This window comes from Crinia signifera, chromosome 6 (assembly GCF_055691185.1).
Source record: "Crinia signifera chromosome 6, ASM5569118v1, whole genome shotgun sequence".
In the NCBI taxonomy this organism is placed as follows: domain Eukaryota; kingdom Metazoa; phylum Chordata; class Amphibia; order Anura; family Myobatrachidae; genus Crinia; species Crinia signifera.
In genome coordinates, this window is record NC_139222.1 from 221,820,461 (window position 1) to 221,844,892 (window position 24,432).

Here is a 24,432-nt window from a genome sequence, read left to right on the forward strand (position 1 = left end):
CACATTTATCCCTTTCATGCTTCATATCTAATATCTATGTGTGGGAATATGTCACACCTTAATATCATTCGCTTAACAAACTGTTGCTTTGTGCCTGGGGGCACTTTCATGTGGAAACCGATTGCATATTACACTAAGCTGACATAGCAATATAAATATAATATCAAGGGCATGCATGATTTAAATGTTTATATTTATTTTAGCAACATTTAAAAATACATAACCATTGAAACATGCGAGTATACATTAAAGAGCACACTTATTTTCAGATAAACACACACATTTAATATAATAAAGGCACTGATGTGTTTTTAACATTCATATTCATGACTGTGTGTTACTGCCGTTCGCATGGATGCGTGCGAACGAATCAACCAGAATAAGGTCAACTGTGTATAATGTGAACTAGTGCACTACTAATGGGCATAACAATAACCATGTGCCCCCCGGGCCAGTAGATTTATGCAGCATTGGGCCGTGTGTGGCTGGGAAGGATCAGCTGACAGCCTGGATGTATCTTTTTCCTGCCTTCTCGGCTGTCAGTGTCAGGCAGCGACTCAGTCACTGCTGTGACCGGCCGCTTAGGAGAGCTCAGAGAGGGCACAGGGCTAATGGAGCTCCACAAAGGGGTGGGACTTAGCAGGGCTCCATGAGGGGGTGGCAATTAGTGGAGCTCCATGAGGGGGTGGGGATCATACTTCCGCTAAGCTCCGATCAGTGAGCTCAGCATGCAGCCAGCAGATTGGAACAGACAGTAGGGGCAGCAGTGGAGCAGTGGCACGCTGGTTGCCGGAGGAAAGAAGAGCAGCAGCAAACACTTCCTGGATGGACCCTGGCCGCTCTGCCTGTGCTGTAACACTACAGATGCAGCCGGACAGCTCCACCCCCATGAGCTCCTCATCATCACCTGACGTGAGGATGCACACCACTATGCAGGGGAGCAAGCTGCAGTCGAAGGGGCTAAAGTCAAGTGGGCTAAGAGACCTTGTCACGTGACAGGGGAGGAGGGGGGGGGAGAGGAGAAGCAAGGTCGGAAAAGGGGACCCAAATGGACTCTCGTGGGCTCGCTTTGGGCACGGTGGCGAGCGGAGCTTGCCACCTAGTTACTAAAGGCAACCAGTGGTGGCATGGATAGTTAAGGAGCAAGCCCCCCAGCCTTGCTCCTCCCCCTGGGCGTGGAAGTCCACTAGAATTTAGCAACTACCATTGAGGAATATCTGCAGAATGGATAAAAAGCATATAAAATGTAAAAAGCAGGTAATCTTTCTGGCTATGGAGAGAGGTTGGCAACGGGGGGCTGCGAGCTGGATATGAGGGGGACTGCGAGGTGGATATAAGGGGGGCTGAGAAATGGACATAAGGGGATGACTGGGTGGTGGACATGAGGGTGGGACTGCAAGGAGAACATGGGGGGGGGGACATGAGGGGTGGACTGCTAAGTGGACATAAGGGGGGACTGCCAGGTGGACATAAGGGGGAGGGGGGTTGTCAGGTGGACATGAGGAGGGGAGCTGCAAGGTGGACATGAGGGGGGGTACTGCAAGGTGGATACGTGGGTGGGACTGCAGGGTGGACATGAGGGGGGACTGCAAGAAAGACATGTGGGGGTGGACTGAGAGGTGGATACGTGGGTAGGACTGCGAGGTGGACATAAGGCGGGACTGCCAGGAAGACATGAGGAGGGTGGACTGAGAGGTGGACATGAGGGGGGACTGCGAGGAAGACAGGAGGGAGGTGGACTGCGAGGTGGATATGAAGTGGGGACTGTAAGGGGGACATGATGGTGGACATGGGGTAGCTGGAGGGGCTGCGAGGTGGGCATGAGTGGGCGGTGCAAGGTGGACTCTGAGGTAGTGGGGGCCTGTGAGGTGGCTTAACACAGTGCCAATCTGGCGACGGCCAGTCCGAATTCGATTAACCCATGCCATCTCCCCCCCCCCCCCCCCCCCATAAGGTGAAAAGGCATGGGTGAAAAATGTACTATAAAATGAACGAAAACACCTCTAATTGAATGCAAGTGGCCATCTGTCTCTTTTTGCTTCCCTGTCATTGTAGTTGACTCCATTGTCTCTCCCCCTTTTGCTTGCCTATCTGCTTGTATGCCTTTTATTATATCTGCCCCCCCCCCCCCCCACTGGCTTCTGCATTTATATAATAATCCATTTTTACCTGTGCCCTTCACACTTTTCCTCTTTTCCTACCCTTCTTCTTTCATCTTTTTCTGGGGTAGTCAGTGGAATCATGGTGGAGGCCAATCCTCGGTGACGGGTGCTGTGCTGGGTTAGGGTTACTGATTCAACCACAGAACTAACGCTGGTTCAGCTTGGGCATTGCTCCAAATTAGTTGGTGAGATTATCTATTGGGGTCACCAACAAAAATCTTGCCTAGGGCATTAAATTGGTTAAGGCCGGCTCTGAGGGACTGTCATTATGTTTGGTCACTGTCTGGCTGCAGACAGCAGCCTTTGTGCAGCTCATCTCCCCTTCTCTCTTTGCTTCCCATTGTCCAGGCACATGACTCATGCCTTAAAAGCTCTGCCCCAACCAGGCAATGAGGATTGATAGTCTAATGCAGCTTAGCACAGCTGCTGCCAAAGGAGTAGAAATGGTCCAGCAGTGCACACAGCGAGTTACGGGAGCCATCACCAGTGGGGTCTGTGAGGAGCACCAGGATGCTGATGCTGCATAGACAGGTGAGCAGGTGCTTAAGCAGCAGAGGCAACACAAGGGCCACTGGTGTAGCAATACTGGCTGACATTTGAAATGTGGTGCCCGCTGCCAGCCAATTAGAACTCTTGAGCTGGCAGCTGAAGATAGCGAATGGCTACTAAACCGCGATCTCTGAAGGGCTCCACTCTCCTCCCTTCCCAATCACAGCGGCTTCTGCAACAGTAGCGGTGACAGATGCCTAACTGGACAGTGAGCAGCACTTGAGGCATAGAGTAAGTGGCAGTTTTGGAGGCATTATGTGTCATTGGCAATACTGGGGAATTGTGTGTATAAGCAGGAATACTGGGGGCATAATGGTGTATGGCATATTGCATAATGAGTATTACATTATGCAGCATATTGTGTAATAGGCATTACAGTGTGTGGTATATTGTGTAATGGGCATTACAGTGTGTGTCGTATTGTGTAATGGGCATTACATTGTGCGGCATAATGTATAATGAGCATTACTGTGTGTGGCATAATATGTAATGAGCATTATGGTGTGTGGCATGTATAAGGGGCATTACGGTGTATGACATAATGTGTAATGGGCATTACAGTGTGTGACAATGTGTAATGGGAATTATGGTGTGCATATTTCTGGTGCAATGAGTCCAACTGAATCAACCTGGCGCAGTCTGTCTAAGAAGCTCCAGTTGGTGCAATCCGCATAAGTGGCACTACTATGTGGTGTAATGTGAATGGTACTATTGGGGCAGATGTATTAAGCCTTAACAAGAGATAAATGCAAGGGTGATAAGGAGAGATAAACGTCCAGCCAATCACCTGCTAACTGCCATGTTACAGTTTGTGTTTGAAAAAAGTCAGTAAGGAGCTGATTGGCTGGACGTTTATCTCTCCTTATCACCCTTGCATTTATCTCTTGTTAAGGCTTAATACATCTGCCCCATTATGTGGCCATGCCGCTTTCCCAGTGAAGCCACATCCTACATTTTTGGTGCACGCACTGTGAAACTCCCCTAGATGTCTAGTTACGGAACTGTTGCTACTGGGCGCATTATGTGTATAAGAGGCACTTACGGGCAATCTACACCCTTTTTTCAGCGTACATGTCGGCAAGCGCTCTCTCTTTGTAAAATATGGGAGGGCACAACACCCTAACACTGGCCCTTAGAAGACAGATATGTGCGCTAGAAGTAAATCCGGGGCCACTTGCTAGTGTTTCCCCCCAGGCTGAAAGTAGCCAGCCAACCCCTGCTATGGTGCATAAAATGAAGTATTGGGGGTAAAGTTCTGGCAAAGCCTGTGGTGATACCAGTGGGTATCAGGCCTAAGGCAGTTGCAGCAGGCATGGGGGAACAGGGCTAGCCAGGACACCTGCCTCTCCCTACACTACCGAGTTATTTGTGGCATGGAATATATATACTCTACAGATTACTTATATGAGTATTGCATGTACTATGTGAAAGTGCAGTACGAGCAGCCTGACACATACGCTTTCCCATTTAAGAGATCTTAAAAACCAGCAAATCTAAACTTTTACAACTGGTACAATACGAGTTCAAGTATAATAAAATAACATTTACCCATGTGTGGACTACCTGGATCTTTATTTGCGGTAGATTTTACAGCTGATTGCTCCCGCTACTTCTCACTGCATATTGTTATTCTATTATGTTGTATTAAAGCTATTAAAAATGCACTGCAGTGTGTGTGCTAAGATTGTGTAATAGATCAGGTATTTTCAGGGGTGCTCTCACAACAGAGGTAGTTTCAACTCATCCAGTCATCTTGGCTTATCAACTGAGGGAGATACATTCCTAAGGGCTGCTCCCTTTTTTTTTAGTCACTCCTGGCTGGGAGCCACCTACAGTTCAGAAACACAGCCTCTGAAAGAGCAAGCACTGATTGAGCTCTTAGGTCAGTTTCCTCTGTTGCAGAGACAAGAATCCATCCTCCAGTTCCTCTTACAGCTGGCTCTTTTTTTTTTCCCAGATAGCTGGCTGCACACACTGTGCACAGACCTCAGTAATGCCGACGATCATGGATACTGAACAGGAAGACAAATATTCTATAGTCTTCAATTAACAACAGAAGAAAAGGATTTTAAGCAGAAGACTGAAAACACTGACTGTAGAATACACAAGTGCATAGACTGCTGAAAGATCCGATTGACTGTGTGACAATGTTCAACTGGCACAAAACCTTTGCAATTCTGCCACATTGGAAGAAAGGTACAGTTATGTTCTGTTATTACTTTGCTTATGGCTGTTATCGCTGAATCACTTTATGAATACGATTTTAAAAATCCCAAATGGTTAGAAAGTTTTTAAACTTACTGTATTGATAGTTTGTTAATTTGAGTATAAAACACAAGGATAGAGTAAGGCACGGGATGTAATTCTCTTTTAGATGGATTTACAATGTGTACAAAGTTTTTATTTGGGTGCATGTACTATCAATACTATCAGTGTCTATTCTCATTTAAAGGTATTAGTATACATGGATGCAGGATCCCTTAATATATATTCATTTCTTACAAAGGGTATTTCTGAATTTATGGCTATGCTATTACATAGTTGCAAATTGGCAATGGCATTATAAAATGTACCAGGGTGGGTTGCTGAGAGCACAGCTGCGAAGCAGTGTGGCAGGATGGTTTGGATGTGCCACTTCCAATTCAATAATATGCATTGTGTCCCTCTCACCAGCTGATAGCGGAGGCTCTCCTACAGCAGAAATGTGGTGTCTGTTCTATTTGTTCACTCACTGTCCTAATAGTGATAGCGGTACACATATCAGGGAAATTAACTAATCATAAGACAAGTTAAACAAGATTAATTTGTATTACATACAGTACTTATGCTGGCCATACACTAGACCAACTTTCATCCAACTAGCTGGTTGGTTGGACTGAAATTCTGGTACTGTGGGAGTAAATGTCAACAATTTGCCCAGAAACCCAGGAAAATGGACAAAAACATTTTCAAATTGTTCAAATCAAACAGATCCAACTACAGTAACTTGTCTGAATGACAGATTTTGTCCGTTCCAGACTTTGGGTGGAAATGAATAAATGACAAATTACATTTGCTCCCATACAGTACCAGATTTTTTATTCCATCCAACCAACTAGTATGATGCATGTTGGTTTAGTGCAGGCTTTTTCAACCAGTGTCAAGGACAGGTGCTCCCCAACAGTGTGCACAGCAGCCTATCTAGTTGTGTATGGAGGGTAGTCCCTTATCCTCTGTGACAGATTGTAAATTGTGCCACGGAGGTGTCATTTATGTGGGGAGCAATATGATTGTGTTTTGTATGGGGGGACAATGTAGTTGCTTGCTTTCTGTGGGGACAATGTGTGTGTTTAAAGTTGGTGTGCCTTGAAAATGTGAAAATATTGTGTGATCTGCCACGAGTTAAAAAAAGGTTGAAAATCACAGGTCTAGTGTATGGGCAGCATTCGGTATCAACTGTTATTAGTTGTGATATACAAATGCTGAGCAAATTCCTGCAGGCACTGAAAGATATGGCTCATTACTTGTCACCTGTCCACACAGGAAGTGAGTAATCTTCATAAAATATATATATATATATATATATATATATATATATATATATAATACATTGTATCTACTCTGCATACAAACGAATAGAGCGTATCTAGTAAGTTTTGCCTACTGGGGGGAGGAGTACGTAATTCTGGCACCTGGAATTCTGCTATGGACTAGCCTGTTGTAAACCAATAGATGTGCAGGTTGCTTTACCTTCATATTAATCATTTATGTCTAAATAACAAATATATTCATATAAATCATAAATCCAAAGCACTGACAGCTCACCTCACATAGACATGCTAAAGACGCAGGATGGGTGCTACATTCTGTACCGCAGCAGTGTCAAAGCTACAGTGTGATCCATGCAGAGCTGCCGCACCAGCACAGACCTCTGTGAACATAAGACAATTTGTGTAATAGGAATTTTACACTAACGGGCTGATGTACAGTTGAACGTATGCCAATGTGCAGAGCACCTCTTGCATGTTCTCAATCTTGCAGAACAAACGCAGAGGCAGAACTCTGGGAGGCAATGGAGTCAGCTGCCGCCGGGCTCCAGCTCCCAAGGGGGCACCTTTCCTCCCCTGCAAGTTTAAATCCGTTAATTGAAAGCCATCAATATAACGTCTGTGGCTGAGTTTTGAAATATTTATCTGTTCTCTCTCTCTCTTTTGCTATTGAGTGATATATAAAGAGGGGGGGCACCTATTTATATATCTTGCCTCCGGGGCACTTGGACGAACTTACGCCACTGACCAAGTGTATGCAAGTGTGGAATGCAGAGACATATGCTTTTCAGTTGCATCTATACTTACCTCTTAGGGGAGAGTGTATCATGTTTAGTGTGATTTTTCATATGTTATACACTGCAGTTAATGATCGTAACATCCTTCATACTATATACATGGTTAGAGACACCATAAAGCGCTATCAAATTCTCAGCAATGATCTGTGTGGCCACAGTCTAGAAGATGTTTGTGAGTCAATGGGGTGTTTTCTCTTCCAGATCTATACATCAACACATCAGATTTGATTAAACCAGGATTAGAAACATACATTTAGCCCATAATTACAATAAAGAATGAGGTAAGAAGCTTGTTCAGTTAAAGCTGTATTACCACCTAATAGCTCAAGTTTACTCATATGCTCCACCTTGGTGGTTCTCCCTGCATCCAAGTTACTAAAACAAACTGGGTAACAACAGAGAGACTTGGAGGTAGGAGGGCCCTGCTGCAAGCTTACAATCTATTGGAACATAGGAGGGAAACACAAGGACAGGAACCAGTAATAGCATAGCAGTCCCACCAAGTTACAAGTCCAGAAGAGAAGCTATATAATACATAAATAAATAAAATAAAACTCACCTCTTCAGGCAAGCCTATCATATTTAAGTTCTACACGCATAACCCTCTGAGGCACTTATGTATTATATAGCTTCCCTTCTGGACTTGTAACTTGTTGGGACTGCTATGCTATTACTGGTGCCTGTCCTTGTGTTTCCCTCCTATATCCCTATAGATTGTAAGCTTGCAGCAGGGCCCTCCTACCTCCATGTCTGTCTGTTGTTACCCAGTTTGTTTTATCACTGTTTACTATTGTAAAGCGCAACGGAATCTGCTGCGCTATATAAGAAACTGCAAATAAATAATAAATAAATAAATAAGTGCCTCAGAGGGTTATGCGTGTAGAACTTAAATATGGTAGGCTTGCCTGAAGAGGTGAGTTTTCAGGGAACACTTTGGAGGCTAGCGGAGAGTCTTAGGGGGATATTCAATCGCCGTCGAGCATCTCCCGTGGGGGAGAAGCTCGATGGGCCCTATTCAATGCTGTCTTCCCCGACAGCATTGAACAGGGTTTCCTTGCAGAACGAGCCCGACATCTCTAGCTGTCGGGCTCGTTCTGCCGAGAACAGCCGGGAAGTGACGAGCTGCCGGCTGCATCTCGTCACTTCCCGGCCGCAACTCGCGGCCACGCCCCCTTCTCGTCCCGCTGCAGGCGGGACATTGAATCCAGCCTGCATGTTCTCGGTCGAGCTGACCGAGAACGGGACTGGGTCACGGCAGGCGAGCAAGCTCGTCTGCCGTGACCCGAAGATTGAATACCCCCCTTAATAGTCATTAATGGTCCATTTTATGATGGGTATTTTTATTTTAATGAGAATATTCTCGCTATTTAACTCCCAAAGTCAGCGGTAACAACAACCGGGGTCCCTGTGAGATACTTTCCCTGGTGCATTGGAGGAGTTTTGTACATTTGAGAAATGAGCACAGTAGGCCTAATTCATGTTTGTACATAATGGCCGTTCATCCAAGCGAGCGATTATCTGCAGACTATACATATTCCAACATCACACTGTGCACACACCAAAGCATTTTTGCACTTGCGCTTGCACTGAAAACTTTAATGCAGAGTGATTGACAGGAAGGGGCCGTTTGTGGGCGTTATCGGAAGGTGGCGGCAAAAATGCAGCCATGGCATGGTCTTTTTTAGACCTTGTATCTGCCTTCATCTACGATCATGTATGTAGAGAAACATGGCACCAATTTTGCTACTGCCATGGCCAATGTGCATATCCATAGGTTTACCCTTACAGTTGAGGTTCCTCATACTTGCACATAGGCTGTGAATATATACACAGTTGTCAATGAGTTTGTGATGGCTCCAGATGTCTCATTTCACTTCTGGACAGCATCTTCACTTGTTAACATTAGCAATTCTGTAGCCTAAAAGAAAAATTGCAGTTGTGTGGGAAAATGCATCCAAACATGAATTAGGACCCAGTGTTACCCGTGGCGGTTTTTACCTATGGGCTGCAGCCCCCCCAGGTAAAATCCGCCACTGTATTGAGGCCAGATGCAGTCTGTGAGACTGCTCTGGCTTCACTGTGACTGGCAGTGACTTCCAATTGGAAGTCTGACCTGCCAGTCACAAAGGCAGTCCCATTGGGAGGTGTTCCCTCCCTCCGGGACGCCTTTGTGCGGGCTGCCGTGCAAAAACGGGCAGATGCGCATGCGCTGGTCCCGGTGCCTGTAAATTACATTGCACAGGCGCCGGGACTGGGCACAGAAGAGGAGGCAGCAGTGGCGGTGACAGGGGGAGAGGGTGCCTGAATCGCGGCACCCCCGCAGCGGCCAGAGGCAGCCCCCTTCCCCCAATAAGGTACGAGCCGCCGCTGAGTGTTACCATCTGATTATGAGCCATGCCTTCTTTATACAATTTCTTCCCATTTGTCCAAAGAATACAGGGGGGGGGGGTATTTTGGTTCACTCTTTCTGACAAATTCCATCTTAGATGGACAAAACCATGTGCACTGCAGGTGGGGCAGATGTTACTTGTGCAGAGAGAATTAGATTTGGGTGGGGTTTTACTTCAAAGTGAGATCTATATTGCAGTATAAAAATAAATCAGCCAGTATTTACCCTGCACAGAAATAAAATAACTCACCCAAATCTAATTCTCAGTGCACATTTTACATCTGTCCCCCTGCAGTGCACATGGTTTTGTCCATCTAAGAAGGAATTTGTCAGAAAGAGTGAACCAAAATAACCCCCACAGTTACAGAACTGGGCTGGCTTTTTTTTTTTTTTATAAAGTCTAATCTGACTTTTCTGTCCAAGGCTTATTTATTTATTTACAGTTTCTTATATAGCATCACAGATTCCGTTGCGCTTTACAATAGTAGACTGAGATAAACAAACTGGTTAACAACAGACAGACTTGGAGGTAGGAGGGCCCTGCTGCAAGCTTGAATTGTTTGCATCTTGTGGTGAAGCCTCTGGATTTGGAGTGGCCAAATCAACAGTTTGGTACATTCTGAGGAAAAAAAGGACACACTGGTGAGCTTGTAAGATCACTCTTGTGAAAAATTTCATTAGGCTAATGCATTAGGCTAATATACAGTATAGCAACGATCCACTAAAGCAGGGGTGGGGGACCTTTTTATGTGCCAAGGGACGTTTGTATGGGGAAAAAATCCTTCGGGGCCATATGTAAAAATTTCTCTTATATATTGTCCTGCTGCAGCCGTCCCACGCTCCGGCGGCTGCCGCTGAATAGGACTGACAGTCTCCGGCTGCTGTTGATTAAGATGAATCTCGCGAGAATTCCCCTGTACTTGACTCCTGTCAAAGCCACCGGGCGGGGGGGCGGGCCACTCACACTGGCTATGGGGGCCGCATATGGCCCCCGGGCCTGAGGTTCCCCACCCCTGCACTAAATAATTCAGAAAGTGCTGTTTCCACATAATTTTATGAAAACAGAAATACTTGCTAAACATTTTATATGTTTTACCAGTTCTATAAAACAGAAACTGGGGAGACATGGAAAATAACATTTCATGGAGTATTCCGCAGGCTTCCAGGGTTAATTTGAGCTTGTATGTTATAACTTGCTGAGGCATCACTACCTACTCGATGTGTGCTATTGGGAGTAGGGTGACATGGCAAAGCAACTGCGTAATCCCGAGATTTGGCCCCAAAATCGCCGGGATTTCAATCCCAGGATTGGAGTTTCCAAATCAGACATGCTAGGGTTCATTTGTTGGGAGCCAATTAGCCTACCAGTATATTTTTGGATTGTGGTAGGAAACCGGCGTACCCGGAGGAAACCCACGCAAGTACCGGGATAATATACAAACTCCACACAGTTAGGGCCATGGTGGGATTCAAACCCATGACCTCAGTGCTGTGAGGCAGTTGTGCTAACCATTACACCATCATCGCAGTCTAATGCTGGGAAGCGGGCACCCCCACACCACCCACCCCGCTCACCAGCTGCTCCTTCTGGCCCGCTCCCCAGCCGCACTGCCTGATGCACCAAGTATGTAAATAAAATTGCGCGGCAGTCGGTTGGTGGGGAGTGGGAGTTTTTTTTAAAATTAGGGATGCCAATCCCAGGATCCTGGGAATGAGCATTTTTCAATCCCAAATCCCGGGATTGAAAAAATGCCCTGGGATTGGCATCCCTAGTACCCACGTATCATCTATAACAGGGAAGGGGAACCTTTGGTACTCCATCTGTTGCTGAACTACATATCCCAGCATGCCCTGCAATGGTTTTAGCATGGCTAAATAGCAATACTGCAGCAGGGCATGCTGGGATGTGTAGTTCAACAACCGCTGGAGTGCCAACGATTCCCCGTTCCTGGATTATAATATGGCTGTTAGGAGCTGATTGGTGGTAGTTCTCTCTCCACGTTATGTGTGTGCAGGGCTTACTATATCTGCCCCATCTAGTGAAGAAGATACCCAAAGCACCCAGTCAGCTTCTGTTATCTAGCTCAGATATGACAGTTAGAAGTTGATTGGTTACTTTGGGCAGCTACTCCATTCTCTGCAAGGCTTGATACTGTCGTTTGGATAAATGATACACTACTATACAATGCTGTTAGAAGTATCAGATTCCCCTGCCTAATGTCTTCTCCCCAGTGTACTTTAGAAATATTTCCAGTTTTGCCTTGTTTTCATATTTACAGATATTGATGTACTGTAACATGGTATGTTGTTCTTGTTGTTGTTTATGTTGTTGTGTTTCCAAGTCTATTTGTGGCAAGGATGTTTTGTGCAGGAAACGAGTGTTTATAGTATACCATTATAATCTTTGGCACAGCCTACTGTTATCCAGAGGGTGAGGAAGAACAGAATGGAGACAGGTTTCTTCATGGAATGTTTTTGTCAATGGAAATGTCCAATCATTCAATATTACATTGCTGTATGGTCTCTTCTGTAAGAATCTAATTTATACTGTAATCTTCTGTTCTATTGCTCTTATTACATTTTTGGAACTTCAGTGTATTAAAGATGAGTATTTAAAATAAAAAGACATTCATATTTTGATCATTTTATATGAACATTGGTTAATACTGTATGGGCATTGCAGTGGTGGATTTCTCACTTAGCATGGGAGGCAGGGCAGCTACTTCTTCTGGGTCAGCACAGCAGGCTCCCCAGTACAGGATGAGGCCAAGTAAATCATAGATTTTTCCCATTACAACTTTTGGAGGGGGGTAAGTTTGGGGCTGCTTTGGAAGTCTGAAGGCATCGGGACCAAGAGGGTAGTGATGTGATGGAGGGGGGGAGGGGGGACACGACGACTAACAAGTAACCCTGTGCCTAGTGGCGGCCTTACCTCTAAATTAGTCTGCACATTTGTGTTACCCTGTGGGCTATTAATGGCTTTATCCTACCGGGGCCATGCACTGGAATGCTGTGTATTAGAAACCATGTAGGGATGAGGATGCTGTTGGAAATGGAGGGACAGCGGTAGATAATCTAATGTATTGTAATATTACTAATACTATTCACTTTATTGTATAATAAACAAAACAATTTACCAGGCTGTAGTATTATTATTATTATTATTATTATTATTAATAATAAGATTTATTGATATAGTGCAGTTGCACTTTGCAATCAGAAATATAACAGTAATACAATGAGACTAGGTAATACCAGACAGACAAAGAGGTAGGAGGGCCCTGCTCGCAAATTTACAATCTACGAGTATTTGTATATTATGTATATCTATAAACTTGCTTTATATTAAAGTGCGCACCGATGGCTGTTTAAGTGAGAGAACGTGTTCCCTTTCATGACCAAATATGAGTCAGTTTGTTGATAAAGGGGCGATTGTGCCCCGAAAAATGTTGGTTTCATCTATGCACTAAAATTGACTTTTATAAATTACATGGAGTGCCGCTATCTGTCTATATCGCCGCCTAAACAATTGTTCCCGATTGTCGGGCTTATCTGCATTATATATATATATATATATATATATATATATATATATATATATAGTAATATTTGGAGAAGCAGGCACTCACCATAGGCAGCTTTAAAAGTTGAAAACGGGTTTTATTCAGTCATAGCTGTTGGTCGACGTTTCGGTCCTCGACAGGGACCTTTGTCAAGACAAGAATATCCAAAGGACTGGAGGCACCAGGAGGCACCACACACTGCCTGGTGCCTCCAGTCCTTTGGATATTCTTGTCTTGACAAAGGTCCCTGTCGAGGACCGAAACGTTGACCAACAGCTATGACTGAATAAAACCCGTTTTCAACTTTTAAAGCTGCCTATGGTGAGTGCCTGCTTCTCCAAATATTACTATATTTGGGACTTTGCTGCCTTTAAAAGTGGAGCACCGCCAAGTTGAATTATTAGCTTATCGAGTGCAGTATCCTACGCCTACTATATATATATATATATATATATATATATATATATATATATATTAGCTATTACTCTGGGCTTAGCCTTTGAATACATGCTGATTACACACAGACACCTTAGTTTATACAGCAGTAATTGTATGATTTTAGTGGTGAGCTTGATCAAAGGAGTTGTGGAATCAGCAAGGGGCCATTGTGCTGATGATATATCCTATAGCCTATCACATCTATCTAAACAGCACTGGAAACTTTAATGGCAATGACTCATAGCTTGCCCAAACACAGCAGCCTCATAAATTATCTTATCTCACCCAGATCATAAACTATATCCTCTAAAAACAGCCTTTTATCTGAAGTCTCAAATTAGGAAAATAGGCTGCTGAAATCCTTTTAACATGTTGAACTGATGTTAGATCTGGGATGCCACAGTGATGTTTGTGCCAATACACTAATTTTAAAGCTATTTCCTTTAAAATCCCAAACACTGTTGACATGTCATCCTTTAATCTTCTTTACTCCTGCCCGAACATGTTCATAACATCTTATCTCTCTCCTGGGTCAGACACTTTAAACTATGCATGTGTTTTGCCACTGAATTCCACCCAGAACGATCTATAGAGGACAGTGAACATTTTTGCTTGTGTGCTAGCTGAATAGGTGATGATTTTTGTAGTGATCACTGCACTCAGTGCTAACAATGCAGCGAAGACGCATTGTCACATCACCCTAGCCAAGTGGCTTGTTCACGTATTTGTAGTGTTGTTTAAATATGCTATTGTAGTGTGCGGACCTATAACTGAGGGAAATACATGTTCACTGGTTAAGTGCACTGTTTGTCCTGCTGGAGATGGGGTTCTAATCTCAATGTGAAGTTGTAAACATCAATTAGTCTTTTTCCCAGGCATTTAACAATATATTGTAATCAGGGACTAGCAGGGAACATTTTCTTCTCAATATTTTTTGAGAGATTTAATATTATTATCATTATTATTATTCATGTTTAAATGCCACATAATGGGGTGTATTCAATGCTCCGGCGTGCACAGCACAGAGTTCTCCATTTTTCGCTCGCTGTGCATTCTCCATTTTTTCTACTCCTCGCCATACCTCCTGCTCATCCTGTTCAACGTGTCAGCGGTGTGCCGCCCCTGGCGGCGAGCATTGACCAATGTGGCGCACGAGGAGTTAAGGGCTCCTTTTGTATGCAGTGTTCCAATATTGCAGAGATATGCAGAAAAATGCAAATTAGCCTAAAAAAAAAAATTTCAAAGCAGCTGATGTGTGAAAAGCTGTAAGGCGTCTAATGCATTATTGAGATGAACCTTTTCTTTCAACTTAAACCTTGATTACCCCTAGCAGTAAATCACACGGACACATGACCTGAAATAACTCACACGGACACGTGACCTGAAATAACCACACGGACAACCACTGCATAAGTTTAAAAAGGTAAAGGGTATTTATTGTGGTATGACCCTATTGAAAGGGATGGCCTAGAGAGCGCTTGGAGACCAGCCAGTCATAAACGTTAGCAATGGCGGCGACTACAATGCCCCAACTTGTAACTAGGGCGAGGAACCGCCCCCATTGAATTCAAAGCCAGCCTGCGCTGTGACTGTCTTGCCGCCCCTCCTAGGGCATAATGAGGACAGTTCTAAAAGTGTCCTGCGTCCCCCCTCGGGGGCAGAACTCACCAGCCTTCCTGGCAGAGGGTGGCAATACCTCACAGTGACCACCTGTACTTCAAACTGGACTGCTGATCGAGAGCGCCCTCCCGCCAATTAATATTAAAATTGATGAGAGCCAAATTTGGGTGATGGCCGAAAGGCCATGTGGTAGATTAGCACAAGGGAGGGAGGGTGGGAATCCAGACTCAAGAGGAAGATGGATCACCTGACTACCTCTTATATACCTCCACCTAAGCTACCACCCCTTCTACACCTGATTGGCTACCCCATCTACTCTGCACCTCTATGGGTAAGTGACACTCTGATTTCTATCTTTGTCATACCATCCCAAACTGCACCGACTCTTATATTCCCTCATGCCTAGACAGCCCTCGCTCTCTCTATATCTCCTCAAAGTCCAAACGAAGGAGTGAGGAAGAAGAGGTGAATCATGGGTAATAACTGAGGTGAATCATGGGTAGAATGATCAGTGAGAAAAAAGGGCAAAGCTCTCTGTTTATTTTTGGCTAACTGGGAGCGTTGAATAGGGCGAGGTACATTTTTGGAGAGAGGATTGCCCTTCTCACCAAAAAAAAGCGGAATGGGAGCATTGAATACTGCCCACTTTCTGCAGAGCTGGCTAGGCAATATACAGTTCAGCTACCAATGCAAAAAGACATTTCCCATGTACTCATGTGGGTTATATTTTATAGTTTATTCCTATCCATACTGTTTTTGATCATAACTTTGTCAATAGTTTCTTCAAATGTTACTATGGATATCAAAGATACTAAAGATAGAAAGTTTAACTCAATTGCTGGAATAACACACACAAATGTTTGTATGTACAATAAATAACAAGAGAAAGACCCTATTTATTCAGAATGATACCCTCATACTGTATACCAGTATATTTGTAGAAAGTTCTTCTAATTGAATCTATTTAACTTATTTCTTTATTTTGCATATGCATTTATAGTAGTGATGAGCGCGTTCTTTTCCAATTGGCTATCGGCTGTCACATGTTTTGGATAACCAATAAGATCTGAGTAAAACCGAACCAGCTCATCTCTAGTATATAATAATAAGTTAACTAAAATAACAATGAAAGAGATGAGGAGGCTTCTGAAATAGGGACAATAGGGTGAGTGAATTGTACATGATGTTACACCTCACCTCTTGTCCTAACACACAACCCGATTGCCCTTTTCATTCAGCGTCTGACCTTTACTGCTCTTCCTCATTCATCACCTCCTCTCACTCCTGCTCTCGGGACCTCCTCTGTCTTTCTCCAAACCTAAAATCTACCAATACCCAGTACATACTTCCTATAAGGACCCAACAATACAACCTTTATCCTATCACTAGTTCCTTATTGTACACCTTCCTAATAAAACAGAACATACAGGGCCACAGGCATTAATAACACAGTAATGTTCTGTACTGTAAATGTTGATCTATGGAATTGTCCAATTGCCAGTTTGGGGTCAAGAAGGATAATTTCTCCTCCCCTAAGATTAACTGGACTATGTGTAGGCAACATAGACTTGATGCATATACTGTACTGTATGTCTTTCTGATGGATAAATCATGTTACCTTTGATTAACTGTTCATTCGATTTTTATTGTTAGATGAGTAAATATAGACGCAACAATAGCAGAACTTTTTATTTATTTTTTTATTAGATTTTTATTGAGAATTTCAATACAGTATAAAGGCATCAATGACAGGACACAGTAGATATATTATAAAACATAAGGGGAAAGTGGAACAGGTTGGGGGAAATAGCAAAACTTTACTGGAAATATAAACAATTGTATAATTAGTACACATTTAGGCCAGATGTATCAAGCTTCAAAAAGTGATAAAGTAGAGAATGATAAACAACACAAACTGTAACATGGCAGTTAGTAGTTGATTGGCTGGCTGTTTATCACTTTTTGCAGATTGATGCATCTGGCCCTTGATCACATAAATAGGCATACTGAGGGCGCTGACTTTTATAAGAATACATACTGTCAGGATGTGTAGAGACAGCTACGTTAGTGCGTTACACTAATTGCTGCCTTTCCCCATTTTACTGCTGTGAAGTGCATGATACAAAGTAAAGATCTTGGGTGACATTCTATGGGTTGAGAATATTAGACTTTTGCGAGTTTTTTCGCAAAAACGGCCGAAATCGCATTTTTTCCATTTTCGCATATTTAATGAGCTGCGAAAATGTGAAAAAAGTGCGATTTTGGCCAACAAGTTGGACACACTGGAAATGCGATGGCTGCTTTTCGCAGCACATCGCATCCAGATGTTTTCACATGAAAAAGTATACAAATCGCATATTTAATGGTATGCGATTTGTATAAAGTGTGTCTATAATTCGCCCAAAAATCAGACCAGGTTCTGATGGGCGAATTAGCCAGAACCCTGCACAGATCGCAATGATCTGTGCAGGGTTCTGGTGTAAAAATCAGTTTAAACAGTTAAAATAAAAAAAAAAACAGCGTGGGGTCCCCCGCCAGAGCATAACCAGCCCCGGGCTCATTGAGCCGGTGCTGGTGACATAAAATCAGGGTCCCCGACAAATAGGGGTCCCCTTGATTTAATGAAACCAGCACCAGGCTCAAGGTCCGGCGCTGGTTCCCGAAATACGGGGGACAAAATGACTAGGGGTCCCCCGTATTTTAAGAACCAGCACCAGACCCAACCAGCCAGCAGGGTAATGCCACAGCCGAGGGACACTTATTATATAAGGTCCCGCGGCCAAAGCATTATCCCCCTGGCTGGTCAGCATGGGCAGGGGTCCTGGAGGGGGGGGACCCAATGAAGGGGTCCCCCCCCTCCAGGACTTAGCAGCCCATGCTGAAAGTCCGGGGCTGTCCCCGATGCCCCTGGGCGGTGGGCATCGGGCTGATGGATAGTGTAAAAAATAGAAGAAAAACTATTGTTTTCTACTGTAGAACTATGAGTCCCAGCAAGCCTACCCCGCATGCTGGGACTTGGAGAACCACAAGTCCCAGCATGCGGGGCATTAAAGGGCCCGCTGGCACTTGTAGTTCTACAGTACAAAAAATAGTTAAATAAAACACACTGACACCCTGAGAAATAAAAGTTTAATACACACATAACACACACACTGATACTTACCTACCTTGAGCCCGTAGGTCGGTCCCTGGATCCTGGGTCCGGGGCACCTGGACAGAAGAGTACGAGTTCCGGGGCCTTGGTCCTGGTTCCGGGGCTGGTCCGGGGTCCTGGGCTCCAGGGCTGATGTCTCCGGGGTCCAGGATCCGAAGAAGTCCAAAAGGGGTACCTAAGGAAGGAAATCCTACTCACCTGGTCCCCGGCGACGACCTCGGCATCTTCTCCGGCAGACGCGCTGCTCCCGGCTGGTACCCGCTCACGGACTGGAGAGACGCAGAGATTTTCATCTTCCGCGCCTTTCCTCCGGATGATTCTATTGGCCACCTAGCGGCCAATCAGGAGCCGACTTTCTCGGCTCCTGATTGGCCGCTAGGCGGCCAATGGAATCATTCTGAGAAGAGGCGCGGAAGATGAAACATCTCTGCGCCTCTTCAGTCCGAGAGCGGGTACCAGCCGGGAGCAGCGCGTCTGCCGGAGAGGATGCCGATGTCGTCGCCGGGGACCAGGTGAGTAGGATTTCCTTCCTTAGGTACCCCTTTTGGACTTCTTCGGATCCTGGACCCCGGAGACATCAGCCCTGGAGCCCAGGACCAAGGCCCCGGAACCGGACTCTTCTGTCCAGGAGCCCCGGACCCAGGATCCAGGGACCGACCTACGGGCTCAAGGTAGGTAAGTATCAGTGTGTGTGTTATGTGTGTATTAAACTTTTATTTCTCAGGGTGTCAGTGTGTTTTATTTAACCATTTTTTGTACTGTAGAACTACAAGTGCCAGCGGGCCCTTTAATGCCCTGCATGCTGGGACTTGTGGTTCTCCAAGTCCCAGCATGCGGGGTAGGCTTGCTGGGACTCATAGTTCTACAGTAGAAAACAATAGTTTTTCTTCTATTTTTTACACTATCCATCAGCCCGATGCCCACCGCCCAGGGGCATCGGGGACAGCCCCGGACTTTCAGCATGGGCTGGTAAGTCCTGGAGGGGGGTGACCCCTTCATTGGGGGGGTCCCCACTTCCCCAGGACCCCTGCCCATGCTGACCAGCCAGGGGGATAATGCTTTGGCCGCGGGACCTTATATAATAAGTGTCCCCCGGCTGTGGCATTACCCTGCTGGCTGGTTGGGTCTGGTGCTGGTTCTTAAAATACGGGGGACCCCTAGTCATTTTGTCCCCCGTATTTTGGGAACCAGCGCCGGACCTTGAGCCTGGTGCTGGTTTCATTAAATCAAGGGGACCCCTATTTGTCGGGGACCCTGATTTTATGTCACCAGCACCGGCTCAATGAGCCCGGGGCTGGTTATGCTCTGGCACCATGGGTGTTTTTCTTACCTGATCTCCGTTGATTGCTAGTCTCTTTCATTGAAAAGCTCCTTGAAAAAGGTCCGTCTACCCAGGACCGAAACGTCGGGGCATATTCTTTTACTTCATGAGACAAATATGACTATACTGGATAGTTGAAATAAAACTGCACAATCTTTGGATTTTACCTGACCCTCTGAATTGATTATTATTAGGCGAGTGCCTCGGACTATTACTGGGATACTCGTTCATTACGTTTATCTCTTGTCTGGCACCCCGCAGTTATATACAAATAATTAAGTGTGAGTGCGGTCTATGCACGTATATATATATATATATATATATATATATATATATACAGTATCAGTGGCGTCACTATGGGGTTGGGGTGCGGGTGTTGTCCAAACCCGGATGTCACCCTCAGAGGGGGTGGGGGACACACACCAAAAATGCCAACTCCTCTGCAGTGACAGGAGCTGGGTGCTGCAATAGGACATTCACCTGCAGCACTTGGCCTCCGTCACAGATGAGGAGCCAGCATAACAGACAGTCCAAGCTCTGGGGGCACCCATCTCCGTGCTGGGCATGCCTCTTGAAATGAAATAATTGGGGGCTGTCTGTGACGCCATGCCCCCCAGGTAGGCTACACCCATTATCTCAAGGGTATCCGAGATTTCCCGCAAGCCATGTCCCTTACAATAGACCATGCCCCCTTTTCAGTCACGCACCTTTGGGGCACATGGAGGTGGCGCACTGGGTGTTATATACTCCACCCCCTGATCTCATACAAAACCATCCGGTGCACATGTTCAAATAGAATGATGATAAACCCATTGTTTGAAATGTACAGAACAGGTGCCTGCCATCAGTGGTTTATGGCACAATAGCAGAGAGGGATTTAGACCTTATGGGGCCCTAAGGCAGAGACCAGTTTGGAGCCCTACCTGCTCAAACAATCCAAAGGACTGTATTTGTGCTGCTGATTGCAGGCAGCCTCAACATAGTAACTTGGTGCGTGCACAGTCTCATGAGAAATGCCCAGCTGCATGAACATTGGCATTGCGTACAAATCTGAATCAGGCTCTAGGCAGGGGCGGATCCAGGATAAAATGACAGGGGGGGCACCATGATAAAAGAGGGTTTCGGTGGGGGAGGGGCGGTGTTAGTGGTGCCAGTGTACATGCTAAGAGAGTGGCAGACAGACGGTGGGAATGGGATTAAAAATAGGCCCTGGCATTTAAAGTACGCAGGCCCACCATGGCGACAAAAGTGAAAGATGTAATTGTGCGCGCGCCAAAGGCACACTCCGGAATAGGGGGTGTGGCCACTCAACAGTAGTGTCATTGAGTGTAGTGTACAACACCATATACAACCTCTACACATTATGCAACAAAAAAGTAGACCCCATTATACTTGCCCCTTACACATGATGCCAAATGGAATGAGCCAAAATTCACATAATGCCACATGGATTGAGCCAAAATTCACATAATGCCACATGGATTGAGCCAAAATTCAAATAATGCCAAATGGATTGAGACAAAATTTACATCGTAAGACACGGATTGAGCCAAAATTCACATAATGCCAAATGGATTGAGCCAAAATTCACATAATGCCACACGGATTGTGTCAAAATTCACATAATGCCACACGGATTGTGTCAAAATTCACATAATGCCACATGGATTGTGTCAAAATTCACATAATGCCACACGAATTGAGCCAAAATTCACAAAATGCCATACGGATTGAGCCAAAATTCACATAATGCCACACGGATTGAGACAAAATTCACATAATGCCACATGGATTGAGCCAAAATTCACATAATGCCATACGGATTGATGCAGAACTCACATAATGCCACACAGATTAAGCCAAAATTCACAATACACTTCATAAACAGGGACATTGTCCACCAAAGGCTTGCATTAAACATTTACACCATAATGTCCATTACACGTTAAGTTACACGCCATTATGTCCATTATGAATTATGCCAAACACCATAATGCCTATTAAAAATGATGCTACATAAGTGCTGCTTATCTACATGCTCATTGCCAAGGGTTCCATGCTCATTGCCAGAAGTTCCATGCTCGTTGCCATGTGGGATTACATGCTCATAGCCAAGGGGGAATACATGCTCGTGGTAAATGGTGGACAGCCGCCAGGCAGAAGTGATAGCCACTGACAGTGGCAGAGCCTGGCTGTATTCAGAGCACTACAGGTCCTGGCTATTTGGAATAATACCCACACCAGAAAAGGCATTCCCAGGTTGGCCCCTTTAACACCAGCCTAGTCCCTGCATTTTCTGGTGTGAGGGGGAGAGAAAACCACCCCTCCCCCACTTTAACCAGTTATCTCATTCAACCTGCTATATCTTTGGAACCAAGTGAAACATTTACATGAGACAAGTATCATATTTAAGAACTTTTGAGTAGGCTTTGAATGATTTTGGTCCAGTGAAACTGGAACATTTGGTTCCAGAGTAATCTGCCCTCAAACAACATGAACAGCCATGAAATTACATACAAAAAAAAAATTGGTTTACATGCAATATCTCTGGAACCGATTGACCGATATGGACCAGCCTGGTATCATATTGAAGACCCAGCGATTTGGAATTGAATGAGTTTCTGTAATGCCAGGGGGGGAACTGGTAGCCGTCGGAACCGGGTGGGGGTCGGAATTGATGGGTCCCATATTATCCTATGGGGAAAAAACGTTACAGCTTTGCCAGGCGATATCTCCGGTTCCCGGGGGGCTAGAGACACGGGGCTGGGCTCGTTGGAAAGCCCTGGTCCTCAGCTACAAAATAAAATGACAGGGGGGGCAGTGCCTGGGTGTCCCCCCCCCTGAATCTGCCACTGGCTCTAGGTCTTCTGGAAGTAGCCTTATTACATATGTCACATTTAAAGCACACTGACTGCCCGCATACAGTGGATGAGATCATTTTGTGGGCCCAAATATTTTTTTCTATACTATTAAGGAACATCAAAGGGACTTTGGGAGTGTGGGCAGGTTGTGTGATATCATGACACAACGTGGTAGATGCACAATGCTCCTCTGGGAACATTTTGGTTGGCCTGGGTCTCTTTATGGGACCTGCTGGGCACTAGGCTGGTGCCTAGGTTGCCTTATGGTAAATCTGCTTCTGCACCATTGGCATAGATGGTAAACATTAATGGAGGCAACACAGATGGCCATCCCTACTGCAAATGTCCAGCAAATATATTCTATTTCTATTAATACCAGCATGTCTCTCCTTGTACTCTACAGCTCCACCAAGTAGTAGCCTTCTGTACTACAACAGCCATAGGCTTCCGTTGAAGCCAGGGGTACACATCATGCTTCCACTATGTAGGTGAAAGGTAAAAGGAACAGATTCCCTTCCTTACACTCACCTTGTGTATCTGTAAGCTGTCAGTAAATTACACGGGTCACTTTATGATTCTCTATATTATGATTTCATATTATTAGGAGTGGCCATTTTAAAGCTAAGCCGTGTGAAATATCAATAATATAACGTCTTGTGAAAAAATGCAGTTTATGTGAAGTTGCTGATAAGATAGAGGAACATTTGTTTGGCTTTACAGAACAATCACTTGAGTGGAGAATTTACCTGACATTGGAATGTCTGCGCTTTATTCAGCAAGAACAGCTTAATGTATTGTTTGCAAAATATGGAATTTTTTTTTCTTTCTGAAATGTCCCATGACATTGTGAAGGGCTTCTGTAAATTATACAGATACTAACCATAATGTACTGGATAAGCTAATTAATGTCAATAGAGGGAGGCCAGGGAAACTCTGTTTGCCTCAGTCCTGGCACTGCTACTGTATCTAGCAGTGTGCTGTCTTTTCGTTACCTCACTCTGTCTTTCTTAGCCCACCATTGTTGAAGCTGGATAAACAGGAACACAAATTTTGCATAACATAAATATTATAGAATAGCGTGATTGTGTACAGCTGTAGATGGAAGAATTATATCTCTTGGAGAACAATGCTTACCTTCTTTGTCTGAGCCAAAGATGTCCCTGTTAATCACTGTGTAATTCCCCTTAAGGGGCCTACACACGTGGCGACTGTGCTGATCAGTCTGTGCTGAGCGATCTGCGCAATGCTAGATCTCCGGTGTTCTCCAGTGAGAACACTGGCCGAGACCGGCGGTGTAACTAGATTTATCCAGCATGCTGGTTATTAATCGGCGGCAGCTACACAGGAAGTGATGTAGGGGCATTTTTTAAGCGATCTAGTTAGATTGCTTAGAAAATGCCCTGAAAATGCCCCGTGTGTAGGACCCATAATTCACTCAAAAACTTGGATACTTATCACAACATCTGTAATTAAAGTGGCAGAAGCACAGTTAGGAGCCCACGTGCAGCAGTTACGGCCATACCCCAAACAGTTAAGCTGGCCTATACATCTACTGATTGATTGTCAGATCTGGCTGGTTCGAACAAAAACCTGGTAGTATTTGAATGACTGTTTTTGGCAGTTTTCCAGCATTTCAAAGCCAATGGTCACCTGTCATTTGCTCTCATCCATTACCAGGTTTTTGTTCCAACCAGCCAGATCTGACAATAAATCTGTACATGTATGGCCAGCTTTACAGTATACTTTGTGCATCGAATGAGCCTGTAGCTAAAGAAACCATTATTTTGGTATTGTGGCAACAATTGCACAAATCACACACACACGCACACGTACACACACATTGGCCATTGTGAGTTAGCATTACAAAGATGAAATGTATGTAAATAAACAAATATAAAAAATGATATGTTAGCCTGGCCGCACCAAATCTACCATTAGCATACTTCCCAAGTTTGAGGAGTGAGGAGGTGGGTTGCTGGTGCGCACAGTAGGTGTGCCAAAAAATTTGAGGGGCATGGCCTAGCAGGAAGGGAGTGTGGCATATACTCGCA

At 44.8% G+C, this 24,432-nt stretch overlaps 1 protein-coding gene across 1 annotated transcript in view; it reads left to right on the forward strand.

Annotated features, from left to right (window-relative positions):
- The first annotated feature begins 4,557 nt into the window (after nucleotides 1-4,557).
- The window catches only part of LOC146008997 (uncharacterized), a 79,143-nt gene continuing 59,268 nt past the window's right edge, over nucleotides 4,558-24,432 (forward strand). Inside the window, exon 1 of the mRNA XM_083148941.1 lies at nucleotides 4,558-4,907. Within this exon, the coding sequence (XP_083005067.1) occupies nucleotides 4,859-4,907 (49 nt within the window). The 5' untranslated portion in view covers nucleotides 4,558-4,858. The remainder of the gene's footprint in view (nucleotides 4,908-24,432) is intronic.